This window comes from Phytophthora ramorum (genome assembly GCF_020800215.1).
Source record: "Phytophthora ramorum isolate Pr-102 chromosome Unknown Phyram_PR-102_s0012, whole genome shotgun sequence".
Taxonomy (NCBI): domain Eukaryota; phylum Oomycota; class Peronosporomycetes; order Peronosporales; family Peronosporaceae; genus Phytophthora; species Phytophthora ramorum.
This window is the reverse complement of record NW_027150658.1, coordinates 1,002,717-1,021,880: the sequence shown is the minus strand read 5'-3', so window position 1 is coordinate 1,021,880 and position 19,164 is coordinate 1,002,717. Positions and strand designations below refer to the sequence as shown.

The following is a 19,164-nucleotide window of genomic DNA, read 5'->3' as shown; positions in this document are numbered from 1 at the left end:
TATAGGGGTGCAGCAGACGCCGCACTTCAATGTGTAATAATATATCGCCGTCTTCGCCTGAGACCGCTGGTCGCTGGTCATCAGCGCTTGGTGAGCGCCGCCGCTGCCTGCAAGCTGCAGGCAAAGGCTGCAGGCAAAGGCCCCGTGCCCGGTGGCTGGCTGACGACAAATTTGCCCGCGGTCCGAAGTCGACTCGGGCATTTGTCCACGCTCGTTGCCCGTACCGCGGTCTGTCCGGTGTTGCCCTCAGCCACATCGCCAACATCAGCCCAGCTGTACGCTGCACGCGGCCGACGCTCGTCCTGGCTGGCGAATCCCGGTGAGAAACGCTTGGGGCCGCGCGCCGAGAGATATTGTTGATGTTTTCGACCGGCACTGCGCTGCAAATGAGCCCACGTGCGAGCTGCCGGCACGTGCCATCTTGACACTGTTGTGACAACAGGCAAAATCCATACGGCACGACCAGTTGATGAGACCTGCACCAAGCAGCAGTGGATGAGACCTGCACACCGCAACAACGAAGCCATCTCGCTGTATTTGCATCGTTAAATATCCATCTCATGAGGAGGTGGCTACAGCTCACTTGCGCATGACTTCCTCCTTGATCTCCAGCACGTCGTCGTACGTGTGACTCTGCACAATGTACTCGCTCTCGTCCTCGCTGTCGTAGCCGCCCAGCAGGGCCACGTACTCGGCGCGGCGAGCCGCCGCCGTGGCCAGGCGCTTCTCCAGCAGCTCCTGGAACTCGTTCTCCTTGCGGTTGCGCTCCGCCTTCTCGGCGGCCAGACGCTCGCGCTCCTTCAGGCGGTCCATCTGGTCGAAGCGCTTCTCGAACTTCTTGAGGTTCTTGACCACGTGGTTGTACTCGTCGTCCGACAGCAGAGTGCGCGGGCGCGGGCGCCACAGGAACTGGTAGAACGCGTCCTTCTTCTCCTCCAGGAGCTGCTTGCCCTGGAACGTCCACAGCGTGTAGCCGTTGTCCATCGTGAACTTGTAGTACGAGTTGTCCAGCGGCTGGCACACGGCCGTCGCCACCACTCGTCCCGACGGGTCCCACTCGACGTGCGTGCACTTGAAGTGCTCCTGCACCGTGATACTCTGCTGCTCGTTGGCGTCCCAGAACTCGAGCTGGCCGTTGATCTCGCCCAGACCGGCCAGCACGATGTTGTTGCCCAGCGGCGACCAGTACAGGTGGCTGCACGCCTTGTCCGCGAGCGTGTACAGCAGCGTCACCTCCTTGGCACCCTTGCTGCCGCCGTCCATGTCGTAGAACGACACGTTCAGGCGCTGCTGGCCCTCGCCGTGCACGGTGGCGAAGCGCGTGCCCTTGGGCTCCCACGCAAACGCCACGATGTTTTCCTTGACCTCCAGCATCTCCACGGGCACGAGCTGCTCGTGCACACGGAAGAGCTCGAAGTTGGTGTACAGCGTCTTCTTCGACTTGGAGTGGCGCGTGACCTTCACGCACAGGAACGTGCCGTTCGGGTGCCAGTGCAGCTTGCAGTCGCTCACGTTGAACAGGTTTTTCTGGCGCACCTCGCGGCGCGACGGCAGCTCCACGAGCGACACGCGCGCGGGCACGTTGTTACCCTCGGGGGCCCAGTAGGCCAGGATCGGGTCCGTGGGCGACCAGAAGAAGTCGTGCACGCCGTCGGCGCGCAGCGACTTCTTCTCGAGCAGCTTCATGGACGGCATCTCGTAGACGCTGATGACGTCCTTACCGCGACGAGCCACGTACTTGTCGTCAGCGCTCCACTTGAACGGGGTCATGAGGCCCTGCACCAGCTCGCCCTTGGCGCCAGGCTTGCCGGCGGGGAACGCGCGCAGCATCTTGCTCGTCTTGACGTCCCAGATGATGATAGCCGAGTCCAGCTCCGTCTCGCTCACGGTGATGATGTAGTTCTCGTTGGGCGAGAAGACGGCCATCTTGACGTTCTTGTGGGCGAAGCGGCCCACCTTCTCGTACTTGTCGCCGCCCCAGAGCGCGATACCCTGCGGGTGGAACGTGGCCAGGTACGTGCCCTGCGGAGACCACAGCACGTACTGCGAGCACCACTGCTTGCCGTTCTGCTTCTCGCGGTCACCGGCGTAGTCGAGCTCGAGCTCGCCCTTGTCGCTCCAGAAGATCTCCGTGTCGGTGCCGTGGCGCAGCACGAACATGTCACGGCGCGCGGGGTCCGTGAGCCACGTCTGGAGGTTCTTGGGCTCCGTGAACTTGTCCACCTTGGGGGCCACGAACTCAGCGGGCGTCTGCTGGAAGCGCTCAATGTCCGCGTACTTGTTCACGAGCATCGTGTGGCGCTTGTCCAGCGCAAAGTTGTTGATGGTGCGCACGGCGTCGTTGGCGTGCGCCTCCTGGTCGTACTCGACGAAGGCGTAGCCCGTGGTCTTGCCAGAGGCGCCGAAGGGCATGTGGATGTCCACCACAGCGCCCACCTGACCGAAGATCTTCTTGACCACGTTCAGCAGCTTGCCGTGCTTGGCCTCGTCGACGACGGGCAGGCCGCCCACCACCACGGCCATGCTGTAGTCATTGCAGAAGTCCGCCTCCTCGTGGGCCTTGGTCGCCACCTCGTCCTCTACCTCCTCGTCGCTCAGGTAGTCGGCGTAGTGCTCCGCCTCGCGCTTCAGGTGCGCTAGCTTCTGCTCGAACGTAGTGGGCGCCATCTTGCTCTACAAAACGAAAGATGATGTGGGAATCCGGGGGCGAGCAGCTCACGGCCAGTGAACTCGCCTCTAGGATATCCATACATTTGTCAAGAGAAAGTATAGGTTGATCTAAATGCAGGTTGTTCATTGAGCTTCTAGGTCGTTCTGAACCGTTTCTTGAACGCCGTTTCGCGCCAGGCGTGACGGTTGTTGTGAGTCTGTAGCTCTGTGCACTTCTCGCTCCATGCGCGTTCGGATGTGCTCGTCGCGGCGAGTGTTACTCGCACACAACTCACCCGAGCGCGGAAGAATAATACCAGACAGCGGATGCCGCACCCGCGCCACCACCGCCGGAGGAAAACTCCGAGCGCGGGGCGTTGTGCGCTACTGTTGCTGTCAACGGCTTCGTGGCAACGCAGTGCGGACGCCGTCCTGGATGTTGTAGCGCAGTTGCATCGACTCCAGCAACAGAACGCTGCTAGCGGCAGCAGTGCAGGTGCAACCGCACCCCAAGTCGTGCTGATGAACGTCCCGGACTCGCTCATGACTCGACTCTCGGAGAAGTCGGTGAGGTGGAGCTCTCTGTCTGGGTATCTGCAGCGAGCGCTGCTGTGGGACACAGGCCTGGTGATGACCAGCGGAGGTCGACTCGTTCAGGTCTACGCGCCGTGTGGGGAAGACATGGACAACAGCGTTCAAACGTTTGAAGCGTTCCAGAACAGAGACTGCCCGCTTGAGACGTGCGACTCGACAGAGCTGTATTTTGCAGGCTCGAATTGTTCACGATCGACCGCGTGGAGAGCTTCGCAGTGCGCCGTTGCGGCGGTCGAGGTGAACGCAACCGATATCATCGACGCGCAATCGAGCACTCTTTGGTCGGAAGACGGAGACTTTTCGAGCGCCCCGGATATTCGATTGTACAGACACATAAGGGACGAAAGCTCGGCTTCGGTTGGAAATGAAAGCTCAAACAGCAGCAGTGGGAGCTCCAGCTCCGCCCCTGACTACACGGCGCTGAGCACATTTCTCTTCACGATCAACCAGATTGAACCAGTGCCCTGCACCGTCGAAAGCTGCCCAGCGGAGCCGTTTTTCGTCACGCCGTGTATACAACTTTACCATGCGGATGAATGGTGTCTGCCTGCTCGTGGTGGCTTCGTAGACCTGTGGCTCGACAGTGAAATTTCAGGTGTATCAATGTCCTCGGAGAACTCAACAACCTCTGCCTCGACACTGACGAGTGCTGCCACGAGCATATCTGGGTTCACCATCACCCTCGTGGTGCTATTCATCCTGCTCGCGGCCGCAGTAGGATCTCTCATAGCAGTGCATGTGAGCCGCAAGAAGAGAGACGCAGAGAAAAATGTCGCGTCATCCCCCACGATTTATGAGAGCGCCACAACAACGCGCTCCAAGTACAAAACAACGCCGCATGACAAACTCAGTCCTCAGGAAAGTCTGCGAAACTCCATGAGCGATTCACGGAGGCGGCGCTCGATAGAGCTAACAACCTTTTGTGCAGACGCGAAAATTACGTCCAAGCGCATCGCCTACGACAGCCTCACGTTTGACAAGCTCATCGCGCGGGGAGCCAACGGGGAAGTATGGCGCGGCACCTGCGGCTCGCAAATCGTGGCCATCAAGCAGCTTCTACCGGAGAAGCGTCACGACGAGAGCAACGTCATGCTGTTTTCCAACGAGGTTCGTCTCGCGTCAGCTCTGGAGCACCCCAACATTGTGCGCTTCGTGGGTCTGTCCTGGAATCGCGTGTGTGACTTGTGCATCGTCTCGGAGTTCATGGAGCAAGGCGACCTGTCCATGCTGCTCAACTCGAAGCGCAAGGGAGAGCTCTCGTGGAGCAAGGAGAAGCTGCAGATTGCCACGGACATCGCAGAGGCGCTGGCGTATCTGCACGGCCGCCAGCCGATTATCATCCACCGCGACCTCAAGTCGCTCAACGTGCTGCTCGACAACCGGCTGCGTGCGAAGCTCAGCGACTTTGGGCTCAGCCGCGAGCGCTCGGCCGACGACACGATGACCAACGGCGTGGGCACGCTGCTGTGGACGGCGCCCGAGATCCTGCGCGGCGAGACGTACAGCGAGAAGGCGGACGTGTACTCGTACGCCATCGTGCTGTCCGAGCTGGACACGTGTCTGCCGCCCTTCGCGCTCAACTCGGAGGTGAGCGAGCGCCACTTGACGACGATGCAGCTCATGCACCTGGCGACCTCGGGCCAAGTGTCTCCGCAGCTGCGGGACGACTGCCCGAGCTCGCTGCAGCAGCTCACGGCGGCCTGCGCCTCCTTTGAGCCCAGCCAGCGGCCCAACGCGCTGGAGATCGTCTTTACGCTACGCAACATCGCTCGCAGCATGGCGTACGACGCCAATAGCTCCGTGTAGCCATGTCGAGTGATGGGCGTTCATCCGTTACAATAAAAGTATCTTTCGCTTGAAGCCACTTGTTGATTGGGATCCTTGCTTGCGTTGCTTGCAATATAATACCTGTACTGCAGCCGAATCGCCCGTTCAGGGGCCGAGGCTAGCTCTGGCTCCGACACGGCGAACAGCTTCAACGTCTGTTTGCGGCAATCAGCGGCGGCGGAGCGGCGAGTAATCTCGGCGGGCTCTTCTGGCTGCGATTTGCGGTGCTTGCGGTAACAGTTGGAAGCCGGCCCACATTCAACGATTAGGCGGTGCACACGCAACTTCGCGAAGAAGACTGGAGCAAGCGCGCAAGGACATTTTTGCCTGGCGATGGCGATGGCTTTGAGCCGCACAAGTTGTGCCACAGCGAAGCCCGAGGCATATGGATTGCACAGCGATAGAGTATCCGAAAAAAAAAGCAAAAGTCAGCCCGGTCTACGTCTGAAAAGACATCAAAGATCTTCCCATCCTTGTGTTCATACAAAAAACAAGTCAACCATCCAAAAGCCGGTGGTTGAGCTCCGAAATTGCGCACTTCCAGCAACGGCGGCTCGCAAGCAAAGCAAGCATCTGCCATTCGAACGCGGTCGTCGCCGCCATAGCTCTCGCGTCTATGCGATATCGTGGCGATTCGCCAGTGACCAGTGGCGAAGCAAAGTCGACGGCTGCGCGGTCTCGCAGTTGAACCCTTTACCACGTGCGGGTTCAAATCGCTTATTGCGAAAGAGTGCCACTTCCCTATGAAGTGACCTTCCCAAATTACCATCAGGATGGTACTAACGTTATGATAGCGCTGTCGCCGTCGCATTTGCCCGTGGTGATGCCTGGCTAACGCGCTCCTGTCCTCATTAAGGACTCCTCAGCATTGCAGCCTTGTCACCATCATTGCCGGCATCTGCGAGCGTACGTGTCGGAGACAGTGTCTCATCCAAGCCCCTGTTGGAAGCTCACGCTATTGTAGCAAGCCTAACTTCGCGCACTACATGTATGCATACCCGACCAGTTTTCGCTGGCGAGTCGTGAAGTCGTCGCCTGCAGTCCATGACGAAGGAGTCCCAAAGACTGCAGCAAGGACTTGCAGTCAGCCAGTCGTCTGCACGAAGCAGTCTCGACTGCAACTTTCGTCGCAACGGTCTTACTTTCCAGGGTAGACACCCAATCAGACGCCAATCAGCCAATCAGCGCCGTCTGGACCAAAAGCCGGGTCCCAATCACGCTCACTCTAAAATTACGCCTCTGCCACTCAAGTCGCTCTCCAAATGGTTCCGGTGCGGAGGCGCGGTGCTTTCTTCCTGCTCTCGCGCTACCGGCGGCGGCGGCGACTGCCTGCGCGTGCTGCGCTGAGTCTCGCGCTTCTGCTGCTGCTTTCCGGCGACTGCAGGGCCGCGGGGGACCTCGTGGCGCGTCTTTACGCGTTGGAGACGTCTGGCAGCTCCGCGAACAGGCTCTCGCTCAGCTCCAGCGCGCTGCCGAGCGCTGTAAGTAGCAGACTATCCAGCTTTTCGCTGTCCTGGAGCGACCTGCCGGGGCTCATGCAGCGCGCGCTGCTGTGGGACTCAGGATTCGTGTTTGCGTCGGCCGTCGACGCCTCGTCATCAAGCACAGGGGACACGAAACTCGTGCAAATTTACACTTCGTGCGGCCAGGGGATGGGCGATTTGCTGCCGGACGTGGAGGAGTTGCAGACGCTGACGAACAGCAGCTGCAAGTTGCAAAACTGCGGGATTATCGGCCATTTCCTGCCGGAAAACTGTCCGGTTAAGCAGGTTTTGCCCCTTACCAGGTGCGCAGTGTACGCGTCCGCTATGGACACACAGACGCAGTTTGCAGGCGTGTTTTGGGCCCAGGACGGACGCAGCACTAGTGTCCCTGAACCCGTGCTGAGACGGCATTCCCCTCCGGCGACGCAGCCGACGGACTCGCTCTTTGCAGTGCATTTGACAGACGCGAGCTTTACAGGGACAGACTCATGCCAGCCGCTCACGAACTTCATTCTGCCGTGTCGAGGTGTGGCAGATGACGTGGATATCTCCAGTCGTAGTGGGAGTGCGAGCTTTACAGCCAATAGCAGCAGTTTTACGGAGATGGACCTGTGTCCGGCCACGGAAGGAGCAGCTATGAACGCGTGGCTTGAGCTGCAGTCGGTTCCGTCCCCGGGGACGCTCTCCACGACGGCCATTGTGCTGCTGGCAGTGTCTATGTTGATTTGTGTGGTGTTGGCCATCTCGGTGTGGTGGCTGAGCCGATCGCGGGCGTGGCTGCAGGACGCGTACGACCGCGTCATCTTGGAGGGATCGTGGGACGACGGTAGCTGGTCGCCGACGTCACATTTACTAGGGGGCCCACTCGCTCCGTCTCTAGCGGTCGCAGGAGCTACAGATGAGGAACGACTCACGCCCATGGAGGTTTTCTTCGGAGCACGACCGAGAAGTCGACGGTCACCAGGGATTCACGGCACTTCAGCACTCGTAGCCACGACACGGGCCGAGATCACGCTGTCCAACGACCAGCTGTGCCGCAAGAGCGCTATCTTGCGCGCCTTCGTGTCGGATCCGGCCATCGTGACTAAACGCATTTCGTTTGCGCAGCTCCACTTTTTGAGGCTGCTCGCCAAAGGAGGCAGCGGGGAGGTGTGGCTGGGCCAATATGAGACTCGCTACGTGGCTATGAAGTGTTTATTGCCAACGAAACGAGAGGACCCAGAGGCCTTGGAGCAGTTCGCAGAGGAGATCAGGATGGCGTCGTTTTTAGCGCACCCGCGGATCGTGGCCTTCTGCGGCGTAGCCTGGCAGTCGCTCTTGCACCTTTGTGCAGTGACGGAGTACATGCCACGCGGTGACCTAGAAAACCTGCTGGCAAATCCAATTGCTCAGAAGGAGCTGAGCTGGAACAGAGAGAAGCTCACGCTGAGCAGTGATATCGTCGAGGCGTTGGTGTACTTACACTCGCTGGTGCCCATCGTGATTCATCGCGATCTCAAGTCCAAGAACGTGCTGCTGGATCGGCGATTACGTGCAAAGCTGAGCGACTTCGGACTGAGCCGCGAACGATCCGTGGAGGACACCATGACCAACGGCATTGGCACGATCTTGTGGAGTGCGCCAGAGGTATTAGAGGGCAAACGCTACGACGAGAAGAGTGATCTGTTTTCGTTTGGTGTAGTGCTGTCTGAGATCGACACGTGCGCGCTCCCGTACGGCTTCAGCCGCCACGCCAAGATGCGCAGTATGCAGGTCGTCCACCTCGTATCCGAAGGCAAACTGCTTCCCAACTTCCGGGACGACTGCCCGCCAGCAATACGAGCGCTCGCACAGCGATGCCTAAGCTTGGACCCTGCAGCGCGTCCGACAGCAATGGAAGTCGCCTTCGAACTGCGCTCTTCCATTGCTCCCCAGCTACTGCAGCAGCCGATGACGGCACTGTTAGTAGCGGACGATGACGGCGCTGTTAACGTTAGTAGCGCGTCAACTCCCCTCACCCAGACGTCTCCAGCCTTCACAGCAGTCGAGAACAGCTCGACGCCACCTGTATCATCATCAACCGAGACCGCAAACACGAAGGAGACCCAAACGGATCCGTGATCTTCAAGACGAAAGTAGTCGCCAACGGTTAGGAACGCGAGCCTTGGCAAGTCGCGTACAGACCAACGGAAGCCCATTAATTTATGAGAACAAAGCTTGTAAAAACCTGAGACCGTCGCCACCCAGCAATAGCCGACTGAACATGCTGACACTAGCGAAACGGACGTGATCACTGTCTCGGTGAGCCTCTGGATGTGGAGGTGGGAGACGTGGGTTTCCACACATCGATAGCGCCATGGACAATGACCATGAGCCATCGACCTCTAGGGCGCGCAAAGCCCTACTACTCCGTCGAGTACCGATCCTGGCACATGTCGTGAAGCAGGGACTGTGCTCGGAAGGCGAGTTGCTGCGTGCATTGGAGTACGTGACGTACAGTGACGGAGAGTACATTTATTGCCAAGGCCAGCCGGAACGAGACTTACTATTCATCGAGGAAGGCAAAGTTTTGATCACTCAGCGTCGGCGATCTCGTGCTATGAGCACTACAGGTAGTCGCCCGGTGGGGTTTATTCCGATGGACAGCTCGGGCGGTGTTGTATCCTCTCGGCGGCCCTCACGACGGCGCTCGCAGATTGAAACTGAGATGGAGATCCAGCTACACAAGCACGAGGAGCTCGAATACTTTGGCGAGGAGTCTTTGCTGCAAGGATTGGTTTCTAGAATACTCAATGCGGTGGCTAGTGGAGCGGTGACGTGTGCCGTACTCCCAGAGGCTTCATTTGCCAGGTTGCTGGCACCGGTACACGAGTTAATGCTGCATCGGCATTTGTTGCGAATGCACGGCGTGCTGGCAAAACAGCGAGTATTCCAGCACTTCTCCGCTCGTCAACGACAGCACATTTTGGATCGTTGTACTCTAGAACACTACGAGGAAGGAGCTCGAATCATTCAGCAAGGTGATAAAGATGACGACCGATATTTTATCTTGGCCGAAGGGGAAGCTGATGTTGTGCTAGATGAGCCCTTGCGAGATCTTCGGCCAAATAATTATGCAGAGGGGATTGAAGGGTTTGAATATGGCGGAGAAGAAGAGGACGGTGGGGGCAGTAGAACATCGATTGTGTGTCGAAAGGCGCTTTATCAAGGATTTGGCGAGATGGGGATCTTAGGCCGGCCTCGAACAGCGCATGTGGTTGCTGCTGGGAGCGTGGTTTGTGCAGCGATTTCGCGAAAGACGTACGTTGGCGCTTCGCAGTTGATAGGCGTTAGTGGCGTTGATACGGACGCGGAGGCACTGCTTGCTATGTCTCTGATGGAGGAGTGGGCCCTTGTGGTGAAAACTCGGAGCCTCCATTTGGCGAACCCGTTGGTGTCTCGACATCTTGAAACCTTTGTGAAAAAGTTTAAGGCCGCCTACATGCAGAAGTTTGAAGGCAAAACGCTGTATCTAGACCTGCTCCGACGAATGCACGCAGAGCCTTCACTTGCCGATGAATTCCCGTTCGTGTCGGACCGAGTGGCTTGGGATGCACCAACATCATCGCTCAGTATCACGCGTGCTGAGACTCGACGCGTGCTACTGCTGCCTCCGGCTGACCGCTCCCCGTTCGAGATCAGCTTCATGGCGCGCTTGCTCGAGCCTACAGCGTTCATTGGGAAGTTTGACCGGCCAGCTCATGTCGATCAGCTCACGCTCGCTCGCGGGATCGCTCGATTTGCCTCGTTTGCCACCATCCAAAAGGACAAACACCTCTTTCGTCAAGGCAAGATCGAAAGCCGCGCCTTCCTCATCTTGCGAGGCAACATCAGCATCGTGAACGAGGACGTCAGCACCATTCAGACCGGTCTCGCCGTCAAACACTACGACGTACTCGCCACACTCTCCGCCGGAGACTCATTCGGCGAGCTCTCACTTGTAACGCGACTCCAGCGTTCAGCCACAGCTCTGGCTGCCTGTGAGGCAGATTTGCTGGTACTAGAGCGTCCGCATTTGCAGGCCTTGATGGCTCTGCTACCAGGCGTATCGGTGCAGCACGCCATGGTGGAGCGCGCCGAATTCCTTGCAACGCTCAACTTTCTCCGGGACAATGACTTCGCGCAGTGCATTCGCGTGGCGCATGACCTCCAAGAGCAGTTCTACGAGCCACGCCACCTTTTCCTCCAAGAACCCGTGCACTTGCGTACGCTTTACATCGTCAAGAGCGGCGAAGTAGTTGTGTTTCTGCGTCGGCACGTGCCAGTTGCTGAGACTACAGGGACCTCAGGAGCGAATGACGTCGCACCGACCAAAGAAGTGCTTGTCCGAGTGGCAACGATTGGACCGCAGGAGTTTTTCGGTGTCGCCATTGCCAGCGCCAACATGCTGTCAGCGAGTGCATCGGTAGCTGGACCGATTGCCTCGACTGGAGCGTCTGCTTCACCTACCAGTCCCAGTTCTGGGGCCGCTTCTCCGTCACCGCCACCTCTGACGTCTCCAGCATCTCCTGCTTCTCCCTCGTCGCCAGCGAAAGCTCAGCTGTATATTGCCGCTACTTTAGCGTCCGTGACGACAACGAGTGGGGCTTCGTCCACCACGGCCAACTTTGACCTGGCCAGAACTGTGTTCATGTGCTCAACACAGGTGCAAATGCTGGAGCTCTCGGAGCGAGGCTGGAGACGTCTTCCACTGTCCAGTCTGCACTGCATTCGGGAGTCTCTGCTGGAGCGGCATCGCTGGAACCTGGAGACAGCAGAAAAGCAAAACCAACAGTCCTTCTTTCTCGCAGACAAACCCTGGCAAACAGCAGCACGGCCGACCACTTCCAGGTCGTCAAGTACGCCTACTACCGACAGCAAAGACCCCCAAGCCCGAGCACTAGAACCCGTACCAGTAACGCAGTTGGCTCGACGTATCAAGGACAAGAAGCAGCAGCAGCATCAAAAAGGCCACCAGAACGCCGTCTCCCGACTCTTCTCTCCTGTTTCAGTGGCACTTTCTCCGATCAAACCGAATCATCTCTCGGTTCCCAACATTTGCGTTGAGCGCCCTGCATCGACACTTTCAAGTCGCGGGTCGCCACTCTACGGTGTCAGTCAAGCGCGACCAGCAACCACAGGATTCACGTCCTCATCTCAAGACAGGAACTGGGTGTCCCCAGCTTCTGCTTTGCCATCGCCGCGCTCGACTCAACTGGGCGGGTCCTTCCAACCGAAAGGTGTCATGATAACGCACTCGTCCTTGGCAGTTCTTGACCAAACACCTACCAGCCCCTCGACACTCAGTGCGCTGTCTCCTCGTCCGCCCTCATTGGTCTCGCCTTCGGCCAGTCCACGACGAGACACTGCACAGCGACGACTGAGCTCAAACCCCAAGCAAAACACAGCAAACTCCCCACAAACGACAGCAAACGACTGCCAGGCCATGTGGAAGCTGCAGCGCAGACCTTCCAAACAGTAGAAAGCCATGTTGCAGTTGCAGTTCTCACACGTCACAGATGTAGCCATCTACACGTTGAAGTTCGTCGAAGTCAACTTTTAGCCAATCATCACCTAATTGCCTTCCATTCCTCAATTTGCGAAAAACCGAACATGGCGACTCTCTCGCTGGGCGCTTGCGTGGCCGTGACGGAGGCGCTGCCCGCCCCCGCCGCCCGCTTCCGCCTGCAGTTCACGGACGACCGCCGCACCAAGGAGCTTCGCTGGGTGCTCTTTGCCTGTACGTTGCGCAACTTTTTCCTATTCAGCGCAAAATATGTTTTGCGCAAATTCTAATGTTATGTTTGCACTTTTTGCAGCGACTCAGCGTGGGGCCGTGGGGAAGCTCATCTTCACGTTGGAGAAGAACGGGACGGCGCACGTCAAGTCGGTGGTGGTGAACAAGGAGTTCCGCGGCTTGGGGTTGGCGCGCGTGCTCTATTTGGCCACTTTGGGCACTTTAGAGGAGAAAATGGTCCACGAACTCTATTTGGAGGCCGAAGAGGATTCAAAACGCCACGGGCGATTGGTGGGGCTCTATCGCGGTTGGGGGTTTGCGGAACTGGATGCCAAAGTGCTTTTCCTCTACAACGGCAATGAGTGTTTGCGCAAAGTGCAAATGGTGGCCGTGTTCCAAAAAAACACATTTTTTCCAATTCGACCAACAGAAGGTACGTGGTTTTGCATGATGGCGCTGCAAACCGCCGACGGTACTTGCTTGGTGGCTGGGGAGGACGGAGCCATTGAAGTGAGCGCCAAGTGCAACAATGGCTACATGTGGCAGACGCTGCTCGGTGCAAAAGGACAAGTTTTCTTGCGCAGTGTCCATGGCAAGTTTCTGTGTGTGGAGGAAGATGGGACGATTCTGGCGAATCGGCCGTGCAATTCCACGTGGGAGACGTTCCAAGTGGTGCCCCAACACGGAGAGAGTTTTGCGCAAAATTCTGGCGGTGTTGCGCTTCGCAGTTTCCACGGGAGCTATCTGTGCATTGATCCATTGGAGAAACGGGTCCAAGTTTCGGACCTGCCTGTGCCGTGGGATGGGGGCGACATCATGTCGTTGGTGTGCAACAAGGCGGACCCAGTCCCGTTGTTCGTGAAGATCATGAGAAAGTACCAGACAATTGCGTTCGTGACGAGCCAAATGGCCAGATATGGCGATTTGCACCACGCCACCATGTCGGTCCCCGAAGCGTGCAAATGTGCGATGGAACTGACAGGCGACTCGGAGCGTGGCAGCAGCTGGGTGATCAAGTACATGCTGGCTACGGCTGCTGCGGTTAAAAACGACGGACACCCGGACTGGCTGCAACTTTCGGTGTTCCTGCGTGCACTGGGGATGCTCTTCTTGTGCTGGACGAACGAGGACGACGCTGCGTTGCGAAGCATTTCGGCGCGCGAGTGGCTGGTAAAGAACTCGACGTGGGTTGTTGGCGAACCGATTCCGAGCTCCATTGCGTTCTCGCAGCTGAACGAGCTGAATTCGGACCACTGCAAAGCGGAGAAGGGCGGCAGTGTCGCTGGTCATGGTGGCTTGGAGAACGTCGTTCTTCCGTGGACACCTGACGAGTATTTGCACCGCGTGCTGTCTCTTAACAAGACCACGCTGCCTGCAGAAGCGCTGGACGTCGTCCGCTTCTGGTCTCTGAAGACGTGGTACGAGCAGGACAACTATGACGAGTTGTGTGCGCCTCAAGACATGGACACGAAGGAGTGGATCAGCTCCATCAGCAAAGTGGCTTGCGTGTCGGAGGAAGCTATTCAGAAGACCAACGTTGACGATGAGCTCCCGTACTATCTGCAGTTGGCTGACAAGTATCTGCCGGACACGCTGCAGTGGTGACAGAAGCGACGACGAAGTACCTGTGTTTGTGCATCGTAACTTTATGAATGAATATGCCAAGTGCCGTATGGGAAGGTGCTGCACTATCTACTGGGCTACGCAGTGCTGATGATACTCCGCGTCACTGGGAAGTCATCTGCAACTTCAGACGACGCCGCGTAGATCATCATGCCGCCAAATCCCTCCTGGCGAGCGAACTGTTCCCATTCTGCGATAACTGTAGCGTTTGGTCCAGGGCCGTACGCACACCCTCCGCCCACACAGAGCCCAATTGTGGCCAAGGAATAGTTCCCACCCAACTGAGTGCCCCACGCAGCGAACGTTGTGCTTTCTGCTGCAGCGTAAATCCCAGCCGCAGTGTCGTTATCCTGGTTGACGTTGTACGCCATGATGTTGACCCAATCCACGTAGTCCAGCGCCCCCGTCGGGAAGCAGCGTGAGTATGCGGCTGAGGCTTCTGCTGCGCACACTGACGCGTCTCCTTCGTAGAAGTAAGCGTCGTACGTAAGCAGAGCGGCGGTGCTCCCAGCTGCATCCAGCGCTTCTCGCGTTGCTTTCAACATGGCCACAGCTCGATCCGCATCAAAGTCCGACCCGACCGTCTCGTCGTCCAGATCCAGACCGGCGAACCCGAACTTTGACACGAGCGCCACGGCCGAAGCTGCAAACAACGTCGCGTTCGCGACCTTCGACATGTTTTGGTTGTTGGTCGAGCCACCGACACTCGCCATGGCCGAAATGCAGCGAGCGTGAAGCTGCTCCACGCACTGTTTGATGTTGGCGTCGCTGGACTGGAACGAAGGTTTGATTTCTCCATCTGCGACTAACGCGAACCCGAAGACCACGTGCGTAACTCCATCGGGGACGGTATCACACCCCGCGACTTCACTCTGCCAGAAGGCCACAGTCCGGTCCTGAGCTGCTACAGTCGAGCAGGACGAAGCTGAAGCTGAGGGGGCTGAAGTGGAACTTCCACTGCTGCCAGAGCTCGGCGAGCTCTCGGAGTTGCTGGAATTGGCTTGCAGCGTCACTGCAACAATGACAATTGCAACGATAAGCACCACGGCACCTGCAAAGAGTACAAGAGTTAGGAAATATCGGAGATTTTGGGTTGTAAGGGACACGGACGCACCACAAACGACTGGGATCAATCGACGGAGCAGTTTCGAGCGCTTCTTCTTGGTTGGAGCAGCGCGTTGATTGACGCTCGACGACAGATACGGGCCCATGTCGTTGGGGGGATAGTAGCAGGCAGACGTCTCGGATTCATCCTCATAGCGCCGAGGCGGCGACCGAACCATCGTTTGGTGTTGTAACGGCAGTGCGCAGACTTTAAACTGAAGCAGCCGATGCTACCAGGCGAGTCCGTCATGGCAGAGAGATGGCTACCAGCCATCGATACACCATCCACAGCGCTAGACACTAACCTACGAACATTGGTACCTTATGCCTCTCTCCCGCTGTAATAAAGACATTGAATCTATTCCAGTTGCCTGTACTAAATTGCTGCAGCATTTCGCTCTTGTCTCACTTGGCGGCATCTGGCGAGCGTCCGACGGATTTGAATGGGATCGTGCAGATACCAGAGCCTTGAAGAGATAATACTTGGCACCTTCAAGTCTCCTGGCTGAGGTTGCGGTCAAGAAACGGCCGTGTCCAGAGAGAAAAGGTCACAACCATCAAGGGTCCAGACTTTCTCGTTACGAGCACCGAGGAATTTTGGTGCTGCGCTGCGCTGACGTTGAGAAACTGCTGCAGTATAGTCAACCGTCCGCTCAAGACGTTGGAGTCCCGCTTGATTCGGCGTTTCCTCCACTCATCCAAGGCTGAGCGTCCACTGTTGACCAATTCGCGACGTAAGTCCACGGCCAGGGCCCATTCTGCATTTACGAAGCATCGTGCACTGATACCATGAAGTTTGTTCCAGCCAGCGAAAACGGCAGCGACGAAGGCATCGCGGGCCTCGACCTCAACTTGGATCCTGCACTGCTGACTTTCCTGGAAAACTACGCGATGGTGTCTCCACATTTAACTACTGGTAGCACCGGGGATGCATTTACAGACGCCAAGGCGCCACCTACTCAGCAAGGTGAGGAACTACCCGCGGGGAAGAAGAAATCCTGGCACCAGCGACGGAGGGCGGAAATACTGCGCTTGCGTGGAGAAGTGGACCAGCTTTCGGCAGCACTGCAGCACCACAAAGCCAACACTGACAGCAGAGCTGCAACGACGACGACATCGCGAAGATCCGTATCGATGTGGGAGAATATCGCGATGCAGCAACTCGGTCGGATGCAGACGAGCACTGAGGAAAATACGAGACTGCGCGAGATAGTGAGGCAGCATGATCTGCAGATCAAAGCCATCCAGCGTGCGTTTAAAAGACGGATGAACGCAGCGGTGGTACACCCGATCTCTTTCGCAAGCAACCTCGGGAGTCTGGGCACTGATCCACCTCTGTTCGACAAGGCTGTTTTCAAGGAACTCACGGCTGGGATGGACGACATGTATGCTGAGCTTGACGACTTTTTCAATCAAGTCAAGATGAACCAACTGCCGTGTCCGAGCCAACGAAATGACTCACAAAAGTACCATGACAAAGGCGTTTTTGTTGAGCTTTTGGATTGCTACGCAGTGCCATTCGACCTCCGCCAAACGGAGCAAGCGGTTTGGGCTCTCAAATCGACTCCTAGTGGGGAGTCCAGCGTCATTTTAGCCGAGGTACGCCGCACTATACTACTCCTGCTTAGGTATGCTTTTAGCACTAAGTTTTGTTTCGTAGTATCTCACAGCTGACGAGAGCACGCGCTTGAAAAGTGTGTGCGTAGGCGTGAGAAGACATGAGAGCGAGGTGCGTCTTGTCGTACACTTAGCAGTCCGAAAGTACGTCGAGAAAGACCGAACAGTTTTCATCGGGCGTACATTGGTCGAGCCCCTCGAGCAAGTATTTGGTGTTGTCTTCAAGGAGACGACGCGTATGGTAGTGAAGCACGGAGAGCCGTCGATCACCGGCCCAACGACTGTCATGCAAACCCACTGCCGAGTGACAGACCACGAAAAGCCGCTGGATAGCCACTGTGTACGAGCCAGTTGGAAAAAGACGCCCTTCTACGAGAGCGGATCGCAGGCCTGGCAACACTCGGTCAGCAGCTTTAAACACAAAGTCGAGGATATGCTATTGCTCAAATCGCAAAAGGAATCATCACGTCCAGTATGAGTCCTGCCAACTGTTGACTTATCGCATGATTATTATTATGGATACATGTATGATTACACTCTTTCTCGTGATTACACTCTCTCCCGCGCCAACTGATTGCCCTTATGCGGGCAGAGCCGGCTCACTCGAGAAGTTCGGCAGCGGTAAAATCTGTCAGACCAGCTAACCAGCTAACCAGCTCAAGTGCCACGACACAATTCAACTCGCTACGTGATGGCTTTGCTGTCGAACACCGAAGATTTCCTAATGGACGAGTCGTCAGTGCTCGCGTTCCTGGCCGACTGCGAAATGTGTTCGACGCCCAAGGTCTCCACTAACTTGACTCCGACCACGACTTGGTCCCACGATACCAACTTCATCTGTTCCCCCAAGAAACAGCCACAAGAGAAGATGAAGTCGTGGAGACAACGCCGCAAAGAAGAGATCCTCACCCTACGCGAAGTCGTCAAGCAGCTCTCGACAGAACTCGAGAAACGCAAAATGGCGGCGGGCGTGCTCTCGACGCTGCCGAATTCGGAGCAGACTATCGCTCCCAAGTTTGTGCTCAAGGCTCGAGCTGGTCATAAGACGGAGGCGGCGTTGATGTGGGAGAAAATCGCAGGCCGCCAGTCAACGTTACGTCAAAGCAGTGCAGAGGAAAACGCCAAGCTTCGAGAAGCCCTGACGCTGCATTTGCAGCAGGCCAAGTCGCTGCAACGGTCTATCAAGAGGAAGCTGAGGGAGGAAATGGTGTCATCGTCCATCGACCTGATCAAGCAGCATCGACTGTATACGAGGGGAGTGACTCCTCCGCTGGACAACCAGGTCGTCTTCGACCAACTGTTGGAGGGACTGGACGACGTGTATCAAGGCGTGGATAAGTTCTTCGAACAGGAGGGGATTCACCAACTGCCGTGTCCTGGGCGGAGAAAGAACAGGCCGAACAGCAAATTGACCAGGGGGCTGCTTGTGCAGTTTCTGGATAATTATGCCGTGCCATTCGACATTCAGGAGACGTCGGAGGCGGTCTGGGACCCTGAAAAGCAACGCCGTGACGATGACAGGCTCCTCTTTATGCAGGTGAGGTTGGAATTGCGAAGTGAAATGATGAGTGAATACTCACGCTTCTGCATGTGCTTACAGGACTTTAATACCGAGAGGAATACGCGCTTGAGGGTCGTGTCCATAATGTTTTCTATGAAGGGCATGGAGTTCCGTATCACGATGCGTACTGTGGTGCGAAAGTATACCGAGCGAGATCGAACGGTGTTCATTACGCGGACGTTGATCGAGTCAATATACGGGGACTTAAAGGTCTCGACCGTCGAGACAGATCGCATGGTCTTGAAACGTGGTGATTTGTCGACTGTGGGGCCCACGACAGTCATGCAAACGCACCGCGAGGCGATGCTACTCAACGACCTTTCTGGTGTTGATCTGATCAAGTATCCTAGTCTAGAATTTGGACTTGACTACTGGGACACCAAGATCACACACTACAACAATTGCTTAGAAGACCAGCTAATCAGGACAACGAGTCAGTAGAGCATGGACTCGCTCAGTATATTGCTACCATTCAAATGTTGTGAAGATGGTATGGACATCAGGACTACAATTATCGATGGTGCTGCAGCTCCGGGATTCGGTTCTCCAGCATACCGATTCCCATATTGTACTCACCGGTATCGGGTTTTGACGTTGCCTACGGTGCACATACCTTTGTGTATGTTTGTTATCTAAACTTTATAAAACTTTTTTTAACTACTTCGGAAGTTTTACTACGTAGTATGTCGATCATCCTCCGTTGTCGGCGAGCCATCATTTTGTGAAGTAGCAGCGCATTGCCAAACTAGATGGTATTGAGAGGCTTCTATTAAGTCCGCACTCGTACTTTAGGTATCACTTCAGTAAGCTGAAGTGATTTTGCGGCTTTGTTGGGGAGTTGCTTCGGAAACTTTGAGTAGAACTCACGACACGACTGCTGAAACCAGCTTAGTACGATTTACGAGCAAGTGTACGGGTTACATGACGAACTGCTTCCATCTACAGTACTGTGCAGTACGCCACAGCGTCCT

The 19,164-nt window shown here is 56.6% G+C and overlaps 7 protein-coding genes across 7 annotated transcripts; 5 read left to right on the top strand and 2 right to left on the bottom strand.

Annotated features, from left to right (window-relative positions):
- Nucleotides 1-579: 579 nt before the first annotated feature.
- Nucleotides 580-2,667, bottom strand: KRP23_11559 (Eukaryotic translation initiation factor 3 subunit B; the record flags this gene model as incomplete). The annotated part of the gene is made up of 1 exon (XM_067882116.1): nucleotides 580-2,667. The coding sequence occupies one exon, from the start codon at nucleotides 2,665-2,667 to the stop codon at nucleotides 580-582; it is 2,088 nt and encodes a 695-aa protein (XP_067740396.1).
- A 309-nt stretch (nucleotides 2,668-2,976) lies between these two features.
- KRP23_11558 (putative serine/threonine-protein kinase) lies at nucleotides 2,977-5,049 on the top strand (the record flags this gene model as incomplete). Its single annotated transcript, XM_067882115.1, has 1 exon — nucleotides 2,977-5,049. The coding sequence occupies one exon, from the start codon at nucleotides 2,977-2,979 to the stop codon at nucleotides 5,047-5,049; it is 2,073 nt and encodes a 690-aa protein (XP_067740395.1).
- A 1,283-nt stretch (nucleotides 5,050-6,332) lies between these two features.
- On the top strand, nucleotides 6,333-12,033 carry KRP23_11557 (uncharacterized protein; the record flags this gene model as incomplete). Its single annotated transcript, XM_067882114.1, has 2 exons — nucleotides 6,333-7,894; nucleotides 8,886-12,033. The coding sequence occupies 2 exons, from the start codon at nucleotides 6,333-6,335 to the stop codon at nucleotides 12,031-12,033; spliced, it is 4,710 nt and encodes a 1,569-aa protein (XP_067740394.1).
- Nucleotides 12,034-12,164: 131 nt separating this feature from the next.
- Nucleotides 12,165-13,893, top strand: KRP23_11556 (Inositol oxygenase; the record flags this gene model as incomplete). The annotated part of the gene is made up of 2 exons (XM_067882113.1): nucleotides 12,165-12,291; nucleotides 12,371-13,893. 2 exons carry the CDS (start codon nucleotides 12,165-12,167, stop codon nucleotides 13,891-13,893), a joined length of 1,650 nt encoding a protein of 549 aa, XP_067740393.1.
- Nucleotides 13,894-13,988: 95 nt separating this feature from the next.
- On the bottom strand, nucleotides 13,989-15,194 carry KRP23_11555 (Endochitinase B; the record flags this gene model as incomplete). Its single annotated transcript, XM_067882112.1, has 2 exons — nucleotides 13,989-14,962; nucleotides 15,026-15,194. The coding sequence occupies 2 exons, from the start codon at nucleotides 15,192-15,194 to the stop codon at nucleotides 13,989-13,991; spliced, it is 1,143 nt and encodes a 380-aa protein (XP_067740392.1).
- Nucleotides 15,195-15,804: 610 nt separating this feature from the next.
- On the top strand, nucleotides 15,805-17,110 carry KRP23_11554 (uncharacterized protein; the record flags this gene model as incomplete). The annotated part of the gene is made up of 2 exons (XM_067882111.1): nucleotides 15,805-16,614; nucleotides 16,676-17,110. The coding sequence occupies 2 exons, from the start codon at nucleotides 15,805-15,807 to the stop codon at nucleotides 17,108-17,110; spliced, it is 1,245 nt and encodes a 414-aa protein (XP_067740391.1).
- Nucleotides 17,111-17,323: 213 nt separating this feature from the next.
- On the top strand, nucleotides 17,324-18,634 carry KRP23_11553 (uncharacterized protein; the record flags this gene model as incomplete). Its single annotated transcript, XM_067882109.1, has 2 exons — nucleotides 17,324-18,169; nucleotides 18,233-18,634. The coding sequence occupies 2 exons, from the start codon at nucleotides 17,324-17,326 to the stop codon at nucleotides 18,632-18,634; spliced, it is 1,248 nt and encodes a 415-aa protein (XP_067740390.1).
- Nucleotides 18,635-19,164: the final 530 nt, after the last annotated feature.